At 39.9% G+C, this 20,297-nt stretch overlaps 1 protein-coding gene across 3 annotated transcripts; it reads left to right on the forward strand.

Moving 5' to 3' along the window:
* Window positions 1–917: 917 nt before the first annotated feature.
* On the forward strand, window positions 918–19,300 carry anp32e (acidic (leucine-rich) nuclear phosphoprotein 32 family, member E). 3 transcript variants are annotated; one of them, XM_057828028.1, is made up of 7 exons: window positions 918–1,121; window positions 9,840–9,989; window positions 10,070–10,192; window positions 10,444–10,606; window positions 10,670–10,800; window positions 15,466–15,520; window positions 15,587–19,300. In XM_057828028.1, exons 1-7 carry the CDS (start codon window positions 1,068–1,070, stop codon window positions 15,667–15,669), a joined length of 759 nt encoding a protein of 252 aa, XP_057684011.1. In that variant the 5' UTR covers window positions 918–1,067; the 3' UTR covers window positions 15,670–19,300. The 3 variants fall into 3 exon arrangements, with proteins under 3 accessions (XP_057684011.1, XP_057684012.1, XP_057684010.1); XM_057828029.1 differs by having other exon boundaries at window positions 10,670–10,761; XM_057828027.1 differs by having other exon boundaries at window positions 10,444–10,800.
* The last annotated feature ends 997 nt before the right edge of the window (window positions 19,301–20,297 follow it).

The raw sequence follows: 20,297 nt of genomic DNA on the forward strand, positions 1-20,297 counted from the left end.
TTTAGTTTCACCCATTTCAAGATTTAGGATTTCGATTTAAGATTTACATTTAAGATATATATTTAAGATTTACATGTAAATGTAAGATTTAAATTTAGGATTTACAATTAATAGTTCCATTTAAGATGTAACTTTTACATTAAGGATTTAGATTTGACATTTAGATTTAAGATACATATGTAAGATTTATATTTACGATATGAATTAAATATTTAGTTTTGGATTGAAACATTCAGGTCTAGTACTTATTATTTAAAAATGTTTAATTTGCTAAATAATGTTGTAACTGCAGAAAAAAAGGGGGGGAAAAAAGAATAAAATTTGCACACATTTTAAACATGCGTGAAAGATGAGAGATGTAATTTTAATCGTGCTGCGTTACAAACGGCGCCCCATAGAAGTGGATGTCCATCACTGTCGAAAGCACTAGGCCTCCCAATTCAAATGAATTTTGACGTCCATCGCTGTCAATGGGAAAGAAAGAAAGGTACACATTAGCTTGTTAGAGAAGTTTTAATATCGAATAAAAGTTACAGGGGGAAAATTAACATTTTCCGTCAAACCTGGCTGTAGATTGATTGACGTCTCTGCCAACCAATTAGAGCCAGCCATCAAACGAGCGCCATTTTCTACCCGCCCACTCTAAATTTAACAGCTTTTCTACCGAATATATTGACGCTCGTGAGCATTTCTTGGCCCGTTCTGTAATATTAAGACATTTTCGTTCGAGAACGAAACAAAGCACCCGTCGAAACTCGGTGAGAAGAAATATTTGAGAAGCAAACAACTGGCGTTCGCACGAGGCCTCCCCGCTCTTTGGATTAAGGCGGCTCAGCGTGGACTGACGCGTGCCACGGCCAATGGGCGACGCGGCTGAAACGCGCGGCCAATCGTATGCCGCGAGAGGCGGGACCACAAGGGAGGGGGCAGGACGCGAGGTATCATGGAGGATCAGTGAGCAAACTGCAGCCATCAGAGACAAGCGAGCGACGTTCTTGTCCCGGGGACTTTCTTCACACTTTGCGCGCCCGACTGCTCCCTCGTCGCCGCAGACTTAATTTTTCACCATGGACATGAAGAAGAGGATCATATTGGAGCTGCGGAACCGAGACCCGGCTGAGGTGAGTGGTCTCGGGGAAAAGAGCGCGGTCAAGTGTGAGGGGGGAGCGGGTGGAAAGAGCCTGGCCGCCCCGCTGCGAGGAGTACCTCTGTCCGGCTGCCGCTCTCCGCCCGTATCCCGCTCAACTCGTGGAAATGCCGCAGCCTCGGCGGGGAAGCCTCTACCGGGGTTGAGTGGAAGCTTCGGCGGCCACTACCGCGCTCGGTCCGCCCCTCCTCCCCCTCAAGCTGCTTGCTTTAGCCTCCTGACAACTTTTTATTTTCCTTTTTAAATTCGCTCCCTACTAGCACCGCTCGCTTTTTGTTTCCGTGAAATTTCAATAGTAGTCAAACGGCGGGTTAAACATTTAGCATCTTTTAAAAGCGCGGGTTTCCGTCGTGAGGGGGAAAAGGGTGCGCTTGGAGCACCACGATGACATGTTCAAGTTGGACGCGACCATTTTGTGTGTGCGTGTTGTCGTCGGGAGCTTAAAAGTCGAGCGCATTGGTGACCTTTCGGGATGTGCGTGGCCGTTTAGGCGCGAGGGAGACGAGATGCGAGACCTCTTTTCTCCACATTTTGAAAGGTGGTGTTGTGACGCCGCAAAAATGAAATGGTTTTATTGGTTATAGGAAAAGTGAGAAGCAAAAGCGCGACCAGAGCTTACTTGGAAAACGCGACGATCGTGTCACGAGTACAACTAGAGTAGTGCGCTGAGCGGGCGGGCGGGCAAGCGCTCTCCCCCTCGGGCGGCTCAGCTAACCGCTAACAACTCAAAATGGAGTCGGCGAGGGACGTTGTAGCTCAATGGCGGATTAACGCGCTCCACTTCCGAGCGATCGACGGTGGCCACTAGCGAGCACTTCGCCGAGCTTAGCTACCGCCGCAGGGTCGAGCGGCCGAAACTTTGGCCCCGGGCTCGGTTCGCTCCGCGTGGCGTGGCGTCGTCTTCTTTTATGGGGCAGACATTTTGTACGATGCGCGTGCGTGTCAGGCGCGCCTGTGTGCTCCAGCGCACGCGCTCGAGCGGGTGGGGGAGCCTTGCGCGCGCGTAAGGGGGCGGGGTCAAAGGACATCTGGTTCTCGCGGTAAATCAACTACTTTTTGAACAAATACAGTGGCGCCTCCAGAAATTTTTCATAGGGGTGGCCAGATGGGGCCACTTAAAATCTTGGGGTGGCACACCAAAGCTATATGGCATAATTTCAGGTTTTCATTATATTATTGCAGTAAAAAGGTCAGGGGAAAACTATCAGAAAGACTTAAGGACATTCATTCATACATTCACTTTCCATGCCGCTTATTCCTCACGAGGGTCCACTGCTACTGATATAGACCCTACCCACCGACGTCACAAAATCACGTGATCGCTGTATTGTTCCGCCCCATTGTCCGTCATTTTGTGTCTGTATTATCAATGGTCTCAATTGATCGAGCAATTTGTAATGCATTTCATGGAAGACCCGGTGCTTTCGGATGCCGTAAACTCACTGGATGCGTTGCATAAAAGGCGTTATGTGGAAAAGCTTCAGTTTATCCATTCGCCAGATCCATATTTGATGCCTAAATCGATGTTTTTCGACCCGCTGTCTTCGCCGTCTTTGCCTGACATCTGCTAGCTACCCTGATATTTACAACTATCTTGTCCACACAAAATCAGCCTATTCTCACGAAAGTTTGAAAAACTTTAAGAGCTTGGAGGCTTATAAATACTTCGTTGCTGGTTGGGTGAAACAGGTCCTCGTCCACGAAAATTCGGCAGGAATCTATCTTGTGCTTGGAAAGGTGAGTTACGACATTTTCAATTCAAAATCTTTTGTTCTTGCTAACATCCACTGTCAAGTCTAATGTATTTCATGTCATTTGTCAATGGAGCTAGGGCTTTTAATGTTTATATGGTTTAGCGATAGCACTCTCACTACATACATACGTGTATGTTGTCGGCGATTAGCCTAGAAATGATCTTAATTGTGGTTGTCAGCCCAAAACCCTCTAAATATATATTAAATGCATCTTACCAGATATAAAATGACTACTACATAATCTGTGGTAATCGTTTGGAGCCCAGTTTTCTCGTCGAATTGCAGCAGCCCATCTCGCTCTCCTCTCCGGGGTCTCTCGGAATCCGGTAGAACTTCAAGTCTCTCCGTCTATCTTCTCTGTTATTGCAACCGACCGCCACACACGACTTCACCATTTTGATTATTAATGTTAACGAGCAGAAAAACACGTCGTAAATAGGAGGAATGTACGTAGCCGTAACAGGTAAACACGATGTGTTGACGGGCAATTGGGCGGCACCAGTCAGGAGGGCGGAGTTGTGATGTCACGTGTGTAGGGTCTATACTTTAGTGTAGGGCTGCCGCTATCGATTATTTTAGTAGTCGATTAATCGATGAACTAGTTAGTTTGAATAATCGAGTAATCGGATAAGGAACATGAAAAGGTAAAATACCTGAGCGGAGCCTCACACGGTATTAAAAATAAATAAATGAGGATCTATGTACAACAAAAGAACAATTGGCTAACTTACATAGCAAAAGTCCACTAGCTTAAATGCTATAAAATGCTTTTTTTTTTTTTTCTCCAATGCTGTTAACAAATGGTTCAGACCGACAAAAAACTGCTAAATTTACGCGTACATATAAACTAAATTGCGAATGCATTAAAAAACATCCCAAACAAAAACTTAGATTACGTTGGTCTTAACAGGATGCAGTTGGATTCAGCCATGTGAAATGAGGCAGACCAGAGGGCAATGTATCCACCCGTCTCAATAAACTAAATGTAAACACTTTCCAAATAAACCATTACAACGCCACTTTAATTATACGAATACTCGAGACAACAAATTGTAATTTGAATATTTTTTTCTAATCGAATACTCGAGTTAATCGATTAATCATTGCAGCACTACTTTAGTGTATTGTGTAATATTTGATTTTACTAATGATGATAAGCGGGGTGGCCAGTGGGGTGGCCAACAAATTTATGGGGGGGGGCACCCCTGGCCACCCCCTGGTGGCGCCACTGGACAAATAAAAGAAAAAAATGAGGGGCTTACTTTAATGTAATGTCTTCATAGAAATTTAACAACTTTCTTTTAACAACTTTTTTAAAAATACATTTAACAACGAAAAAAAAAAAAAATCAACCCTAATATTTGACCTATAAGCCAAGGGCGTAGGTTTGGTCTCAACATTAGTAGGGACGATATAACAGCATAACCTGCATGTACACTTTTTGCTGGGGACGGGACATTAATAAGTCCAAACAGATCGGGTGAATGGCGGTCAGGGCTACATTTCTCACAAATATAAACCTAATTAGTTGATAGGCTAAATAATCGATGCAAAATACATTTGTATTTACTTATACCAACTTTCATATTTATTGGTTCATTTGATACACTGTTCCATTCAAACCTTTGTTTTCAAAAACTACTAAAGAAACAGTTTGAAAACTTCCAGAGTAAATATCTGGATTTAATTAACAAATTTATATTTCAATATGAACATAACCATGTTAAAATATGTTAAAATACACAATAATTACAAACTTGTTAATAATCTCTTAACTATCCAGGAATGCAAAAAAAAAAAAAATCATTTGTCTTAAGACCACGCAACATTGTTGAGAAATTAATATAACATATACAGTATATAATATATAAAAATATACACTAGAAATAACACAAAAAAACACTTAGTCAGGGATAAACAAAAATAAATAAAAATTCAGCCTTCCTTCAGGTAAGACACTACTGGTTTTGTCCAAAAGCACAGCCAAACTCAACAAAAAATGAAAGCTCTTTTGGGCCGCTTCAAAACCACATAAAATAAAAATGAAAATTTGGGAGAAAGGGATAAACCTCGGTTCACTACATTTCTCACAGTTTAATTAACGTTAACAGTAGAAAATACATACAGGAGGACACTTCTTTCAAAGCAGCTTTTTTGCAGGTTTGCAAAGTTTTGCAGGTTAGCAAATTCACACAGTTCAATGTTATGCTAACGCTTATATACGTGGGACTTTCAGTTGCAAAATTAGTAGTGTGTTTGCCACCTCCACAAGATTGACGTCTTTTTACATTACTGTGGCTGCAGCTGGTGGAAAAAAACCTTCTAATATCCCTCCTCTTCCAAGGGGGTGGAGGAGACGAGCTGGGGCTGTGAGTGTGTGTGCGTGTCTGTGTGGAGGATGGGGGTCCAAGTCATCAGCCAATCAAATGGGCATTTGAGGGGGAAAAAATGGACTGGCACACTCAGCACTGAAAAGGGGTAAATGTAAGTCTGAACATAATGAAAATAATTCACGTAATAACGGTAGTTTCAATTATATTCTTCCAACATATGGCGAGACAATCTAAACGACCTATATCACTGAAGTCATTATATAATGCAAATAAGGTTGCTTAAAAGTTGGTGGGGACAATTTGAGCATCCTGAAAAGTTGCAAGTGTAATGGCCCTACCCTCCCTATGCAAACCTACGCCCTTGCTATAAACCGCTACTTTTTCCCCCTCATTTTAAATCCTGCGGCTTATAATCTGTAGCGGCCTATCTCTTGATTTATTTGGGTTCATAGGTAACACTTTATTTGACAGTGGTGTTATAAGACTGCCATAAGACCGTCATAATTATGACACTGTCATGAGCGTTAATGAATGCTTATGACAGCTGTCATCTGGCAAATTTTGTCACTAATTCCATTTATGTCCAGGTCAGATCTTTTACATCCATCCAAAAGTGAGATCATTGACACTAAATGACATCTGTCATAAGCATTCATTAATGCTCATGGGAGTGTCATGTCAAAATTATGATAGTCTTAGGACACCGCTGTCAAATAAAGTGTTAGTGCAGCTTATTTATGAACAAGTGTCATTTTCGTGTCAAATTTGATGGGTGGCGGCATATAGTCAGGTGTGCCCTATAGTCCGAAAATTACGTTATTCATTTTTGTAAATAAGCGTAATGTTTTTTTTTCTGAACAGTTTATCTTTTTTTAAAATTAATTAATTCATTCTTCTGAACCGCTTATCCTCGCGAAGGTCATGGGGTTGCTGGAGTATATCCCAACTAACAATGGGCCGGAGACAGTGGTCACCCTGAACTGGTTGCCATGCAATCACGCGCACACTCACAAAGGCAGACAATTTGGAGTATTCAATGAATGTAAAAAAATAATGCACATAATATATGGCGGAAAACACTCTGGTGACTTGAAATTCCGCTTTGATACTCCCAATTTGGCCAAATTTTAAAATTGTCCTATATGTATGTGTGATACATTACTGGAAAGCCTCAAATCTCTGTTTTCTGGAGGAAGAAAACTTTTGAACAGGAGGGCATTAAAAAAAAAAAAAAAAAAAAAAAAAAGGTTGAAAAAATCTCCAAAATGTTGAAAGCCATATTGGACCCCCCAAAAAAAAAAAAAAATGTCTGGAGCTGCAAAAAAATTAAAAGCCTTATATAAGCCTTATTAATGAAGGCAACACATGCTTTATGTATCTGTATTAGCTATGTTAGCCTACTATCAAAATTACTAAGTTGGCTGCAAATATATAATGAGCCTTCATGATTATAGGTTTATTTTCCCTGCAGTGCATCCTATAGAGACGTGGCACGTGACTACTCTGTTGTAGGGCTGCAGCTATTGATTATTTTAGTAGTACGTAGTAACAGCAGTTTCAATTATATAGTCGATTAATCTATCAACTAGTTAGTTCGAATAATCGAGTAATTGGATTAGGAACATTTAAGCGTCGCAAAATAAATTTTAGGAGATATTAAAACATTTAATGCGTCGCAAAATAAATTTTAGGAGATATTAAAAAAAAAAAAAAAAAAAAGGCTTGCTAAGATATCATTTTCAAAATAGCGTTAAATACGAATACAAAATAAAATTTCCCTAGTGTTTCTTCAAACTATGCAGAATTGAACCTTCATTTAAAAATAAATTAAAATAGCTGAGCTTGGCCTCAAACGGTATAAAAAAATAAATAAATAAATAAATGAGGATCTAAGTACAACAACAGAACAAATGTATTTTTTCTTCAACTTGTATAATAAAAGTCCACTAGCTTAAATGCTATAAATGCTAACGTTTTTAAAAAAAAAACATTTTAACAATGCTCTTTAAAAATTGTTCAAGCATTCCCACAAAAAACTGCTAAATGTTCTCATACGAATGCATTTAAAAAACATGAGCGCAAACAAAAACTTTGCTTATGTTGGTCTTAACAGGGAGCAGCGGGATTCAGCCTTGATAAATGAGTCGTCATATTCTCTATTGTCACTAGAGGGGAGTGTATCCACCGAAATCAATATATACAAACACTTTCAAAACAAACCGATAGAACACCACTCAAATTAAACAAATAATCAAAGCAGCAAAATTTGATTCGAAGCTTTTTTTCTAATCGAGTTACTTGAGTTAATAAATTAATCATTGCAGCACTACTCTGTTGTTCGATGCCGCCTCAAGTTTAACTTCATCACTATATTAATGAATTAGAATTATGTTTGTCCTCCTACAGAAACCATATTATAACAAAAAATATATTTCCTTCTAGAGCTGGGAATCTTTGGGCACCTAACGATTTGATTTCGATTACGATTCAGAGGTTCCGATTCGATTATAAAACGATTATTGATGCACCCCCCTCCTTTTTTTTTATTTATTTATTTTTTTTTTTTAAGTTTTGTACATTAGTTCCAAAATTGTTCAAAAATACTCTCAGGCTAAACCAAACTACTATTTCAGTATCAAGTTAACATATAGCAGTAAACAAATATATGAAAATAACATTAAATAAAAAAACTCCAGTCCCCATTCTGTATCAGCAGCTTTAAACTACATTCAATTAATTTAATGTTGTGAATCAACCGTTAAAGTTGTTAAAATTGCTCCCGTTATTCCATAATTTCCCTTTTGTCTACTTTTGACATGTGAAAGTTTTAAAACTATTTTAAAGATAGATTCAAGTCAATATTTTACCGATTTAGGAGTATTTGAGATAAAAAGTTAATTAGGTTTGCTTGGAAGGTTCGCTACAACAGACTTGCAGGGAAGTTTACTGCTTTAAGATGGCGGCCGTTTACTAACGCCCACATCTAGCGTTTTGCAGATGTGCTGCTACCGCTACCGAGTCTATACTGCATCTAGTCCTATATAAATGATATCTACCGTAACATTATGTAGCTGTACTTGTAGCAGCTTTTCGGCAGCAGTCAGGTATGTTGTTGTGTTTTTTTATCTCGTGGCAGGAGTTGAGCTAGAGCCGTGAGTTGAGCGTTGGCATTACCCGAGGGGCCGGGTAATAAGAAGCATGATGTTTAGCTACTCCCGCTCTGTTCCGTCCTGAAGACCGCGCGGCGCGCTGAGTGTGTTGTACTTCCGCTTTACTTGGCATATTTCAATAATCGGAATTTGGATGTTTGTGAATCGTTCTCGAATCTTCCACGGCCGAATCGCGAATAATCTAAGAATCGGAAATTTTGCACACCTCTATTTCCTTCCCCCTTCTTTTTCCATTTTCAAATATTTTTGAAAAAGCTTCAGGGAGCCACTAGGGCAGCGCTAAATAGCCGCATGAGCCGCATGCTGCTGACCCCTGCCCTAAACCCTTACTCGAGGTGAGAGCATGAGAGAGCATAATTAAAGACAGCATGTTTTAACGAGATATTATCACGCACTTACCTTGTTTCAATCCAAAAACTCCATGTAGCATGTCTCACCGAGGTTTAAAACACCGCTGTGAATGGCCATAGCCGGACTTTTTGGGGATTTTATGGGTGAAATGTGGTATTTTAACAAGGATCGCAATGCAGAAATGGCAGACATCAAGGAGTGGTCGAGATTGTTCTTTTTTCAAATATTTACCCTTTTAAACGCCCCCAATTTTTCTTTGTTCGGATTGATTATTTATTATCTAAAATGTCGGGGAAAATTCCACAGTAACAAAAAAAACACAATCAAGTGATAGTTATGAGGTAGATATCTGTGACCTATTTTCAGACACTATTATTTTCATTGTGACATAATTTGTTTAAAAGTTTAAAATATGAGCGTGACTATTTTTATTTTATTTTTTTTAATATTAGACATAAAAAATGATTGACATTTCGAATAGTATAATTACTTCTTTTTATGGCTGGGTTGAAACAAAAGCGGTTGCGCGGTGTCTAAACGGGGGTCTCCGGGGTAAAACGGACAAATTAAAAATCATTCGGGGGCTTCATGCACCATGAAACTGCTATGGCAGCATATAGACATATTGTTCTATCAAACACAAGTTCTTTTTGGGTCAGCAGTTTATTTTAAAGAGGGGTGCAAGAGCAGAAACTGCTTTTTCAGCCTTGTCTGCGTTTTCCGCCATATATATTTTTTTAAATCGGCTTCACTTGACTATTTAAAACACATTTACCTACACGTTTACATTTAACAAAAAAAAACAAGCTTTTTCTAATCAATGTAAAATTTATAATTGATTGGACGTCTATCTTTCAAAAACTCATTCACTGTCATTAACAAGAATAGAGGGCAAATGTGATTGAACTGCAATGGCTGGCATTGAACGTTTGATCCAATTGACCGGCAGGGGCGAATAAACTAATGTTTTTCATCACCTCTCCCAGTCCAATGGATTGGATGTCTATTGGCATGAATGCTGGCGAATGCTTTTTGTTCCAAAGTTAGTTTTTGTTTTAAAAAATTGTGACTGTCTTTGCGTTAGGTGGCGGAGATGGTGGTGGACAACAGTCGCTCACTGAGCGGTGAAGTGGAAGGCCTCTCCGACAAGTTTGTGGAACTGGAGGTCCTCAGCATGATCAACGTGGGTCTGAACTCACTGGCCAAGCTGCCCTCGCTGCCCAAACTACGCAAGGTTGCGCCACCATCCGTTCTTTCCGACGTCCCGAATTTGCCTTTTCACTCAATGTTGTGTGGAATGTCGTCCCCTCCCAGCTGGAGCTGAGCGAAAACTACCTGTCAGGATCTTTCGAGACCTTGTCGGAAAAATGTCCCAACCTCATCTACCTCAACCTGAGCAGCAACAAGATTAAGGAGCTCAGCAATGTGGAGGCGCTGGTCAGTATCTGCTAATTTTGGAACAAAATATTGTTTGACGATACAGTATATCACGAGACGAAATGTCGAGATCATCATACAACATTCACTACTACGTGACTTGGGCAGAGGTGGGTAGAGTAGCCAAACATTTGGTAAGACTGGGCGTGAATGCTAATCTTTCAGTGCCAGTGACGGCGCTAGGCGTCCAGCGCTGTCAATGGCAGCCAGCGTAATGTGGAGTGGGGAAAAAAATGTATTCCTATTTTCAGCAAAACTTGAAGAGCCTTCAGAGTCTGGATCTGCTGAACTGCGAGATCACGTCGTTGGAGGACTACCGCGACAGCGTCTTCGAGCTTCTCCCTCAGGTCACCTACCTGGACGGCTTCGATCAGGAAGAGAACGAGGCGCCCGACTCTGAGGCCGACGACGAAGGTGAGCATGCCTTACGGCCGCGTCCATCGACCACGCTTATAGACCGTGTGGCCGTTTTCGCAGATGAGGACGGCGAGGATGGGGCGGGCCCCACGGCCGACTACGACGACGAGGACGATGAAGATGACGACGAAGATGGCGAGGAGGGAGGAGAGGTGGGGCTGAGCGTTGGCGGGAAGAGGGCCACGCAGCAGGTGGGCAACGCCGGCACAGGGCGCCCGAGCCCCCCGGCACGCACGGGGGCCGCAGAGAACACGGAGACCGCAGACCCCTGAACCGGCGCCCGATCGGTTAACTTGTCATGGCTGGACATCCAATCCATTTGAAGTGTAGGGCTCCAAAACCTTCCATCTTCAAATGGATCGGACGTCTAGTTTTGACTCATTGAAAATCATAGCAAAAAGAGGGTTGGACCTCCATCGGCGTGAATGGCAGCCAATAAGTTGAGTTGGCCAATGACATAAGCGAGTCTTCTCTGCCGCCCCCGACCTTTGACCCCTGAGCTCAATGGCCACAAGCGTTGAGGAAATTGGTAGCAATCGTCTTGATGATCAAAGTCTTGTTGGGGAAATTAGTTACATACCCAATGTTTTTCACATTTCTGACATTTTTCATACGCATACAGTAAGACAGTTGAGAGCCACCACTTAATTGGGTGAAGGAGAGGTGTGTTAGATACATTTTAAATAATAATGCTACGTTCCAGAGTTGTTTTTGGCAGCCATTTTAATATTCGTCTTAGTCTTTTGGACAATAATACTTATTAGTCTCATATTTTAGTTCATCTAGTTTTAGTCGACGGTTACTAAAAATGTTTTTGTCTCTTTAAAAAAAAAAAAAAATCCATAAATAAATGTTTCCAACTATTTTGACTGAACATTGACAGACGAGCACATATTGTAGTGTCTATCTACAAGGACAGCGCCAACTTGGTGATACTACACACTCAGCAGGAAAACAGTGCATTATTATCAATTAATTATACCCAACTGGATGCCACAAACTAAGTTTAAAAAAAAAAAAAAAAAAAAAAAAAGTCAGAGTTTTAAGAGGACGCATGCTTTAGCAGTAGCTTAATGTTAACGTGAATGTGAATGCAATGCTAACGCTATGGGTAGAGCTGAAATGAATACTTGAGTAACTCGAGTTAAAAAATCGTTGCGAGTCATTTTATTCGCGGAATCGTTTAATTTTTCCAGCTCTAAGCAATACGTTTTGCCCAAACTTTTAATCCTGGACAACACACTGATGTCACGTCTCAGTGTTTCCCCTAGGATTTTCTGAAGCTTCGGTGGTGGGCTGCATCGGAGTCGGGCTGCCTCACCATGTCGTGCCACGGCAAAATTGCGTCATATCATGACATTTTTTTTTTTTTTCACATTTTGCTTCCCAAAAATAACCATAACAAAGATCTATTTGAAATATTTCATGAGCCAGGCTAATGTCGTAGCTCTCAGCTACGGTTCATGTACTTAAAATGCGTAGCTGATTACAGTTACATTACACTACGTAATAATACGACATTTTTTCTTGTAGCAATAGTATGACATTTTGTAATCCTTCTTTTTCCTTTTATTTGGCCTTAATATGTACTACATTAACACAACAATAATAGTACTTCTGTTAATGACCAATGGCGTAGGTTTGCATCGGGACGTTAGGGACATAACACTAGGAACTTTTCAGGATGCTCAAATTGTCCCCACCAAATTTTAAGCAACCTTTGTGCATTATGTAATGAGTTCAGCTATAGAGGTCATTTAGATTGTTTTCATTTTGTAAGGATAGAATTGACCCTACCATTATTAAGTGAATTACTTTCATTATGTTCAGACTTAAACTGACACCATTTTTTCCCCCCTCAAACGCACGCAGATGACTAAATTCCCTAGTGTTCAATCTACTAGAAATAAGTGAAATCATCTGCTAGTGCTTTAAGTAAATTTTACTCAGATTTCTTGAAATAAGATTATTTTCAGATAGCTATTTTTAACACATTTATTTTAATTTAAAAAAAAGCTTTTTTTGTGAGGAATGTTCTTAATTCAACATGTGATATTGTTCAAAACATTATTTGAAAGCATTTCCCCCCTTGATTTTGGTGAAAAATGACATCTCTAGATGTGTAGGCTTAATAAGAACAAATGGTAATATTTACCTATATTTATCTAGCGTAAATTGAATAATCTGACCCATTAATCTGTTAACTAGTCTTTAACACTCAAAACAAGATGGAGAAAATTATTCGAATAGATTTCAGAATTTCAGTTGGTACGTCAATACAGATTTATTTTTGCATTGATCATTTAGCCTATCAATTAACTAGGTTCAAATTGATGGTGAGAAATGTAGCCCCCCCCCCCAATCTGTTGGGTCTTATTACGGTAATGGGGATGGCGTGGCTCAGTAGTAGAGTAGTTGTCCCCCAATCCAGAGGTTGTGGGTTCGATTCTCTGCCCTGATGAACTCTCCTAAGTATCCTTGAGCAAGATACTGAACCCCACATTGCTCCTGGTGCTGCGTCACCAGTAGGTATATGGCGATGTAGTGTCAAGCGCTTTGAGCGCCTTAAAAGGTGGAAAAGCGCTATACAAGTATAACACCATAATGTCCGTCCCGAGCAAAAAGTGTACATGCAGGTTATGCTGTTATATCGTCTCTACCAATATTGAGACCAAACCTACACCCTTGTAATGGATCCATTTCAAGGAGTAGGGGGAATTCTACTTGCTTTGTAGAGATTTACTAGTTTCGATGAGAAGGTGAATATTTTTTTTTTTTTGTTGTTGTTTGTGAACTAATTTTCCACACAAACGCACATTGAGATACCAATTAGCTAAGCAAGGAGAAGTACGAGAGTAATTTTTCTAGTGTCTCAGAACTCGTGAAACTTGGATCAAAAGAGCGCATTTATCAAGGTTTCGTCAACCGAGATTGCGTATATCCGTCCGCCGAAACAGCCTGGTAGCAGATATAATAAGGACGCCTGCCCCTCTGCTATTGAACGCGTTGTTGATATTAGCGAGCTTGCCTCTGTTTTCGACCAAAACGCCCGCTCAACCATAATTCAATGACTTTTCAATCATATTTCCCAGTCAATCATAAATCAACTATTTGCCAACATTAGTTCATCAACTATAAAACAATGTTAACCCAACCATCGCCTGACATACTATAGAACAACGTTGTTTCAATGTCACTTGGCGTCGAAAATGTTGATGTCAACCGTACTGATGATTTTGATGGAAAATCAACGTTTGTTCAATGTCTGTCTGCTATCTGGGTATTATGGTAGAAGATTTTGGTAGCAACTTGTTGGTTCCTTTTAATTTAATTTAATTTTTTTAGACATTGACACCTTTTTAAAACGACATCTCGATTCTTGGCAGGACCATATCGATAACCTTTTCTGATACAAAGTATCACGATATATATCACCATTTCGGTATTTTGACACACCCCTAAATCTTACCGTGTGTTAAAGCCTACATGGAGACTGAGATGACACACTGGTAAGTCGGGAAGGGGGGGGGGCACAGCACGTCATGAGTGACACAACCAGAAAATGCTACAATGCGGGCTAACTACACTTAAAATGTCACATTATGAACAGGTGCCAAAAACTATGGCGCATTTTCATCTCGTCAGACGAATACTGGCATCGTCTTGTTACGTTCAAGTCTCCCAAAAGACATTTTTAGCTCGATACCGTCTCATCATCGTCATGAAAAAAAGTGTTCGTTGACGAAATATTTTTGTTGCCAAAAACAACACTGGTCTGAACGCAGCATAACAGATTAGGGTAGTCTTTCAAACAACCATTTTGAAATAAAAATGTGAATAAAACAAAAATGTCAATAAAAAATGAAACCTGTCATCATATAACAAAGATAATAGAATCCATTTTTAAAACATTTTTTTTTTTTTTTTTTAAATGTAAGTTTAAAAATTCAAACAAGCATCATAGCATACTGCCACTAGGTTCCATTATCATTTTTATTCTGCCAAAATACCAGAAAAGGCAAAATAAATAAATAAATAAATAAATTGATCATCAGTATGGTTGTAAGGTTGTTCATGGGAAGATGAACAATCAATCATCACACAATCTCAAATGTCAAAATTGTTATTCGATAATTCTGCGTCCTATGGCATACTGAGGGCAGGGTTCAATAAGCTTCGGCTTCTCCCGTCAGCCCCTTTATTTTCAGGTTGAATTGAATGTAAACACAAATGAATGCTGTATGTTTGGATCTGTCACGCCTGAAAAGGAAAGAAAGAAACAGAAGAAAAAAAATGTTGTTGACTATTAACGAATTAAACTAATGAAAATTAAAGTATTGAATTGATGATTAAAGGTTAGGGATGGTAATTGAAATGAGCTCCGGTGGTCATGCTGATGTAGACAGACCCCCTCCTCCTCCAAATAGTGTTCACGTTTGTGTGTGCGTGTGCGTGTACCCCCATTTTTGTGAACTCTTTGTGTGTCTATCGCTGTCAATGGCAGCCACTGAATAAATAACACACTTTGACCATGATCCCCCTAAAAAAACAGTTGAGTAACAAGCTATATATAATAAGCTGTGACTCAATTTGAATGGAATCATTTGATTTGGGGAAAAAAAAAAATCCACAATTTTAACTTCTCTCTTCCTCTAAAAATCAAATTTTTACAAAATGAAAATTTTCAAAGCTAGATATCCCACACCCCCAAAAGAAAATCCCCAAAAATGTTTTTGCTTTATTTCACCGCCATCGACGACAATTCGAGTTTAATCAATTGGCATCGTTTCCGTGCCATTGATGGCGATAGACGCCGGCGGCGATCGTCAGTTAACTTCTCACCCTTTCGCTCACAGGACGAGGACGACGAAGACGACGAGGACGATTACGGTGAGGAGGAAGAGGAGGAAGGTGAGTCCGACGCCGTCTAAGGGGGCGGAGTTAGGCCAATCGACCGACCGATCACGTTGTGCGCAGACGAGCGAGCGGACGTTCAGGGACAGAAGAGGAAGCGAGACGCGGACGACGACGGCGAGGACGACGAGGATGAGGACGACTAGTCTTGCGAGCGTGCGTTTGTGTGTGTGTGTGCGTGTTCCGTCGTCCCTTCTGGCCCCGCCTCTCTGACCCCGCCCCTTCCAATAGGGTTGCAACGGGGTGAAAATTAAGATGGGAAAATAGTCTGCATCGGACAATTTTTTAATGGGAGTTAAACAAGGAATTCAAATATTTTTTCAAGTTGGCATCCCAAACCTCCGTTATGAGCTGAAAACTCGCTTTTGCTGCTCAGGCCAGAAGGAATAAAAAGCTTTAGTTGCAGACGAAATTGAAGAAAGGCTAAAAATCGCCTGACCATTTTAAAAACCATTTTAGCGTCCCCTGCTGGTTGTTGGTTGAGTGGGAGTTGCTTACCTGCCTGAATTTGGCTTGTTTTTGTTCAAATATTGAAAGTTTAGGTCTTAACTATTTTGGAGTGAAAACGAAGGAAATTTTTAGTAGCTCCTTCAAAAACAAACCAAAAAAACCCACAATTTTCCAAAAATCACATTCTTACTAGATGAGTATTTTCATTTCAAAATTACAACTACCCCAGAAAAAAATCCTCAATTTGGTACAAAACTTCCAAAAAGTTATTTTCAAGGTACCGTATTTTTTCGAACTATAAGGCACATTAGCATACAAGACGCCCTTACGCTTGTTTTAAAACTCTTTATAAATATAAGGTGCACCACATTATAAGACACCGTAATGGTAGTAGTGGTCGGGGGTGCTTTATGCATCCACCAGCTGGAGCTTCGCTCAGGGAATATCGTGCCATGATTAATCAATATTGATCCATGTATAAGGCGCATCCAAGGCGCGCTTTCTGCTTGATAAAATGGAAGCCTTTTAGGTGCGCCTTATGGTTCAGAGAATACGGTACCTTTTGAAATGGTTTACAAATACAGGTAGTTCCCGGGTTACGACGTACTCGACTTAGGTGATTTTGACTTTACGACGTCAGAGTCTCGTCTGCCATTTTGTATAAACCGTACCTTATTGTACCTCACAGTATCTTATTTTTTACTTTATTAATATGACGTGTTTTGTCCTCTCTAAACGTAAAGTTGTTCAGCTTTACGGACTGCGAACAATTGTGCTTTTTGGAGCTTTTTACTTCCTTCACTTTTGACAATTTGTAAAGGTGTAACACACATGTACACTTATGTTCAAAACGTCATTTTTAAAATAAAACACTTGACACAAAACAAGTGGCGTTCAAAGGTCCATGTAGTCTGATCAATATGTAAATTCAGCACATTAAATTAGCCTAATTTGTCTAACAAAAGTCCACTAGCTTAAATACTATGAATGCTAACATATGAACAATTCTCATAGCAAATCACTCGCACATACATACTGTAACTCCACAAACTGTAGCTCTAAACTTAACACAAACATTAGCTGAAACAACTTACAGCCTGATGTAGGCCAAACCAGAGCGCAGCTATCCTTTTTCCATGTCAGACGTCTGAGTCTGCCAAGTCCTACAAGGCCACAGTCCAGCCAGACCCAACACTACCACCAGAGGGCAGTGTATCTTTCATCATTAACCAAAATAACATAACAAAATAACAAATACAAATACTAAAACAATACTTTGGTTTTTCTGAATAGTTATTAGGGGTACTTCAAGAGTTAATTCCGACTTACGCGGAAATTAAGGTTACGCTGCCAGCGTAGGAACGGAACTCGTTCATAACCAGCTGACTACCTGTAATCCACTCCCAAGTTTAGATATATTTAAAAAATCAATACGGTAATCTGACATGTTTTAAAATAATGTGTACATTCTTCGAATCGCTAATTGCGATGTTTTCACTCCCAAGTTGCGCAATTTCTAAAAAATGAAAATCTTCCAATGTTGAATAGAATCCAGGTAAGCTCCTCAACTCACTCATTAAATAGCTATAAACTGAAAATTGGGCAATTTCTCAAATTCCACAAAATGACCTAGCTTTAAAATTGATTTACAAAAGTAAATATTACAATTACCGTGCTTTCATGACTGTAAAACGCACTGCATTAAAAAGCGCAGGCTCATTTTCAGGTGATATTTTTGTATTTAACACGCGCACAAGGTGCACTGCGTTATTGGGAGCATGAAAACCATACGCCAGCATGCGCGCTAGATTGCAAGTTAGCGTGCTAACATTTTTTTTTAAAGGCAGCGGGAGAAAACACGTTCAATTGTACTCTATTAAAGAATTTAACAAAGTACTCACATCAATCATCATCAAAGTCCTCCTCTCCTGTATCCAAATTGAACAGCTAGGCTATGTCTCCATTAAACACGGCAGCTCAACGTTTCTTCAGGCAGCGTCTTCCTCTTAAAAATCTCCATTGGTGGTAGTTTCTTTTTATTTGCGTAAGTGATAGCATTAAGCTTGAGCGTTGGGCTTTGTAAGCGTGTCTCTCTGCAGTAGATGCCATTTTCGAGGGTCCCTCGCCAAACCAACGTTGTTTTGCCTAACGCACATGAACGTTACAGCTACTATGGGTACGCCCCCTACCACATGCAACCTTCTCCCTTTAAGGTTCTCATGAGGCTGTCACTTTTCAAAAATTGCTCAGTCAGACACATTTTGCTACTCAGTCCGCATAATAGGCGCACCATCCGTTTTGGAGAATATTTTTGACATAGGTGCGCCTTGTGGTCGTGAAAATACGGTACTTAAATCTTACAATTACCACCTTACAAAATGGTCATGAAAGCTTTTAACAATTTGACAATTTTCTTAAAAACATTTCCAGAATCCTAAGAATGTTTTACCAACAGAATGACCATTGACATCTATGAAGCTCCTCAACTCACCCTGACCGAATGCCCATTTACTTGAATTGATCACAAGAGCAGCTAATAGTTTTTCAGCAAATAACTGAGGATTGGACTAAAAAAAAAGGAGGATAGAATATCTGGATTCCTTTTGGAAAGCCAACTTTGAAATCTTCCGGTTGGCAATTTTGCAACCCGCCTTCCGAATCCACTGACGTTGCTCAAGATGGCGGCCCTTCCGGACTTTTCTCCAAGTGGTCCGAGCCAGTGGGATTCCCTGGCCATCTTTTAAAGGACATCTTTTAACCAACCAACCAACAGACAGACAAAGGAGTGCAAAAAGTTGGCTTTTTTCCCCCCTCTTTTCACCACAAACCAAAGTCGGCGTATGTGAGAGCGCCCCCTGCAGGACTCCTCGTGTTTGTGGATCTTCCATTTTTTTGCCCCGATGGTCACGTGACTCTCCAGGCCCACCTATATTTTTAGAACGAAGCTCCCTTTTTATTCCCCCGTGTGTTTTATTGTAGTTTTGTGTTTTTTTACACGCTCGGTGACTTTTTTTTTTCCCTCAAGTGACGCGGTGAAATATTCCAATGAGGTCGCGGCAAAGCATTATGGGACAAGGGAAAAAGCCACATGGAACATTTGAGCCCGTTTGGAAAAGAATAAGAAGCAATATTTTCCGCCGTTTTTGTTTGACGGGTTGGCTTTTCATTTGTCGCTCGACGGCAACTTTTCGGTCACTGATGTCGACGTGCGTTTGTGTGTGTGTGCGCCGCTTTAATCATTTATGACAAAACTATGGATATTTGTGTACATACGTTTTTATGCTCTTCAGGTCTGATAGAAAATACAATAAAGTCATTTAGTTGAAATTGGGCTGCTTATTGTTTTCTGGCTTCCGTTGCTTTAAAAAAAACTTTTCATTTCTAACTTTAAATAACCACTTACAAAACTGAAACTGAGGAAACGCATCAACAAGCTTACTGCATAAACTTCATAATGATATTGACAGGTCAGATTCCACCTTCACTGCGACACGCCTTCAAGTAGGGGGCCATCTCCCAATCCGCTTCTTATTCGTAGTCGGTCGCAGTGACACATGCAGCGATCCAAAGCCGGATTTATGCATAAGTAAAATCAAAGAAAACTTTTATAATTAAAAACTTTTATAATTACAAAAATTAAGTGTTCAAATGCAAATATTTGAGCCTCAAATATTTTTTCGCATTCAAAAACTTTTTTTCTATCATTGAAATTTTTCTTTTTTGATTGAAGTGATTTTTCGTTTGAAAATATATATTTTTTTGTTTGAAGCAACTTATTTTTTGATTGAATAATAAAGACACAAATGTCCTAGCCAAAATGTGGCCCAAATGCAAAATATTACCTAAAAAAGTTGCTTCAATCAAAAAATACATCAATCAAAACAAAAATTCAAAGAAAAATAGCTTTCAAATGCATTTTTTTGAGTTTCAAATTTATTTAACACATTTTGGGGGGGGGGGGGTGAATAATGACACAAATCTGTCCATATGGCTCCGGCCAGGGGATACAATTTTTGACTGGGGTAACTACATTGGCACGACACCGGCGGGCCGTACCATATTCAATGGATGACGATCTTTGCGAAAAGTATAGCTGTCCTAAGCAGCCTGATTTAGAATTCCCCTCAAGAATGATGGGGAAACAAAAAAACGCTAATTTTCGACTTATTCTTGTAAGTTAATTTTATTGCTGCCACTGCGTTTTCAAAATTCAACTTAAAACGCTGTTTTGTTACGGATTTTGTATCTATACACAACCGCATAATTGCCAGTTTTCTGCCGAAAAAACTAGTAATTTAGACATTTCTGCGTCCATACAATTTTT

The sequence above is a fragment of the Corythoichthys intestinalis genome, chromosome 22 (assembly GCF_030265065.1).
Source record: "Corythoichthys intestinalis isolate RoL2023-P3 chromosome 22, ASM3026506v1, whole genome shotgun sequence".
Classification (NCBI taxonomy): Eukaryota; Metazoa; Chordata; class Actinopteri; order Syngnathiformes; family Syngnathidae; genus Corythoichthys; species Corythoichthys intestinalis.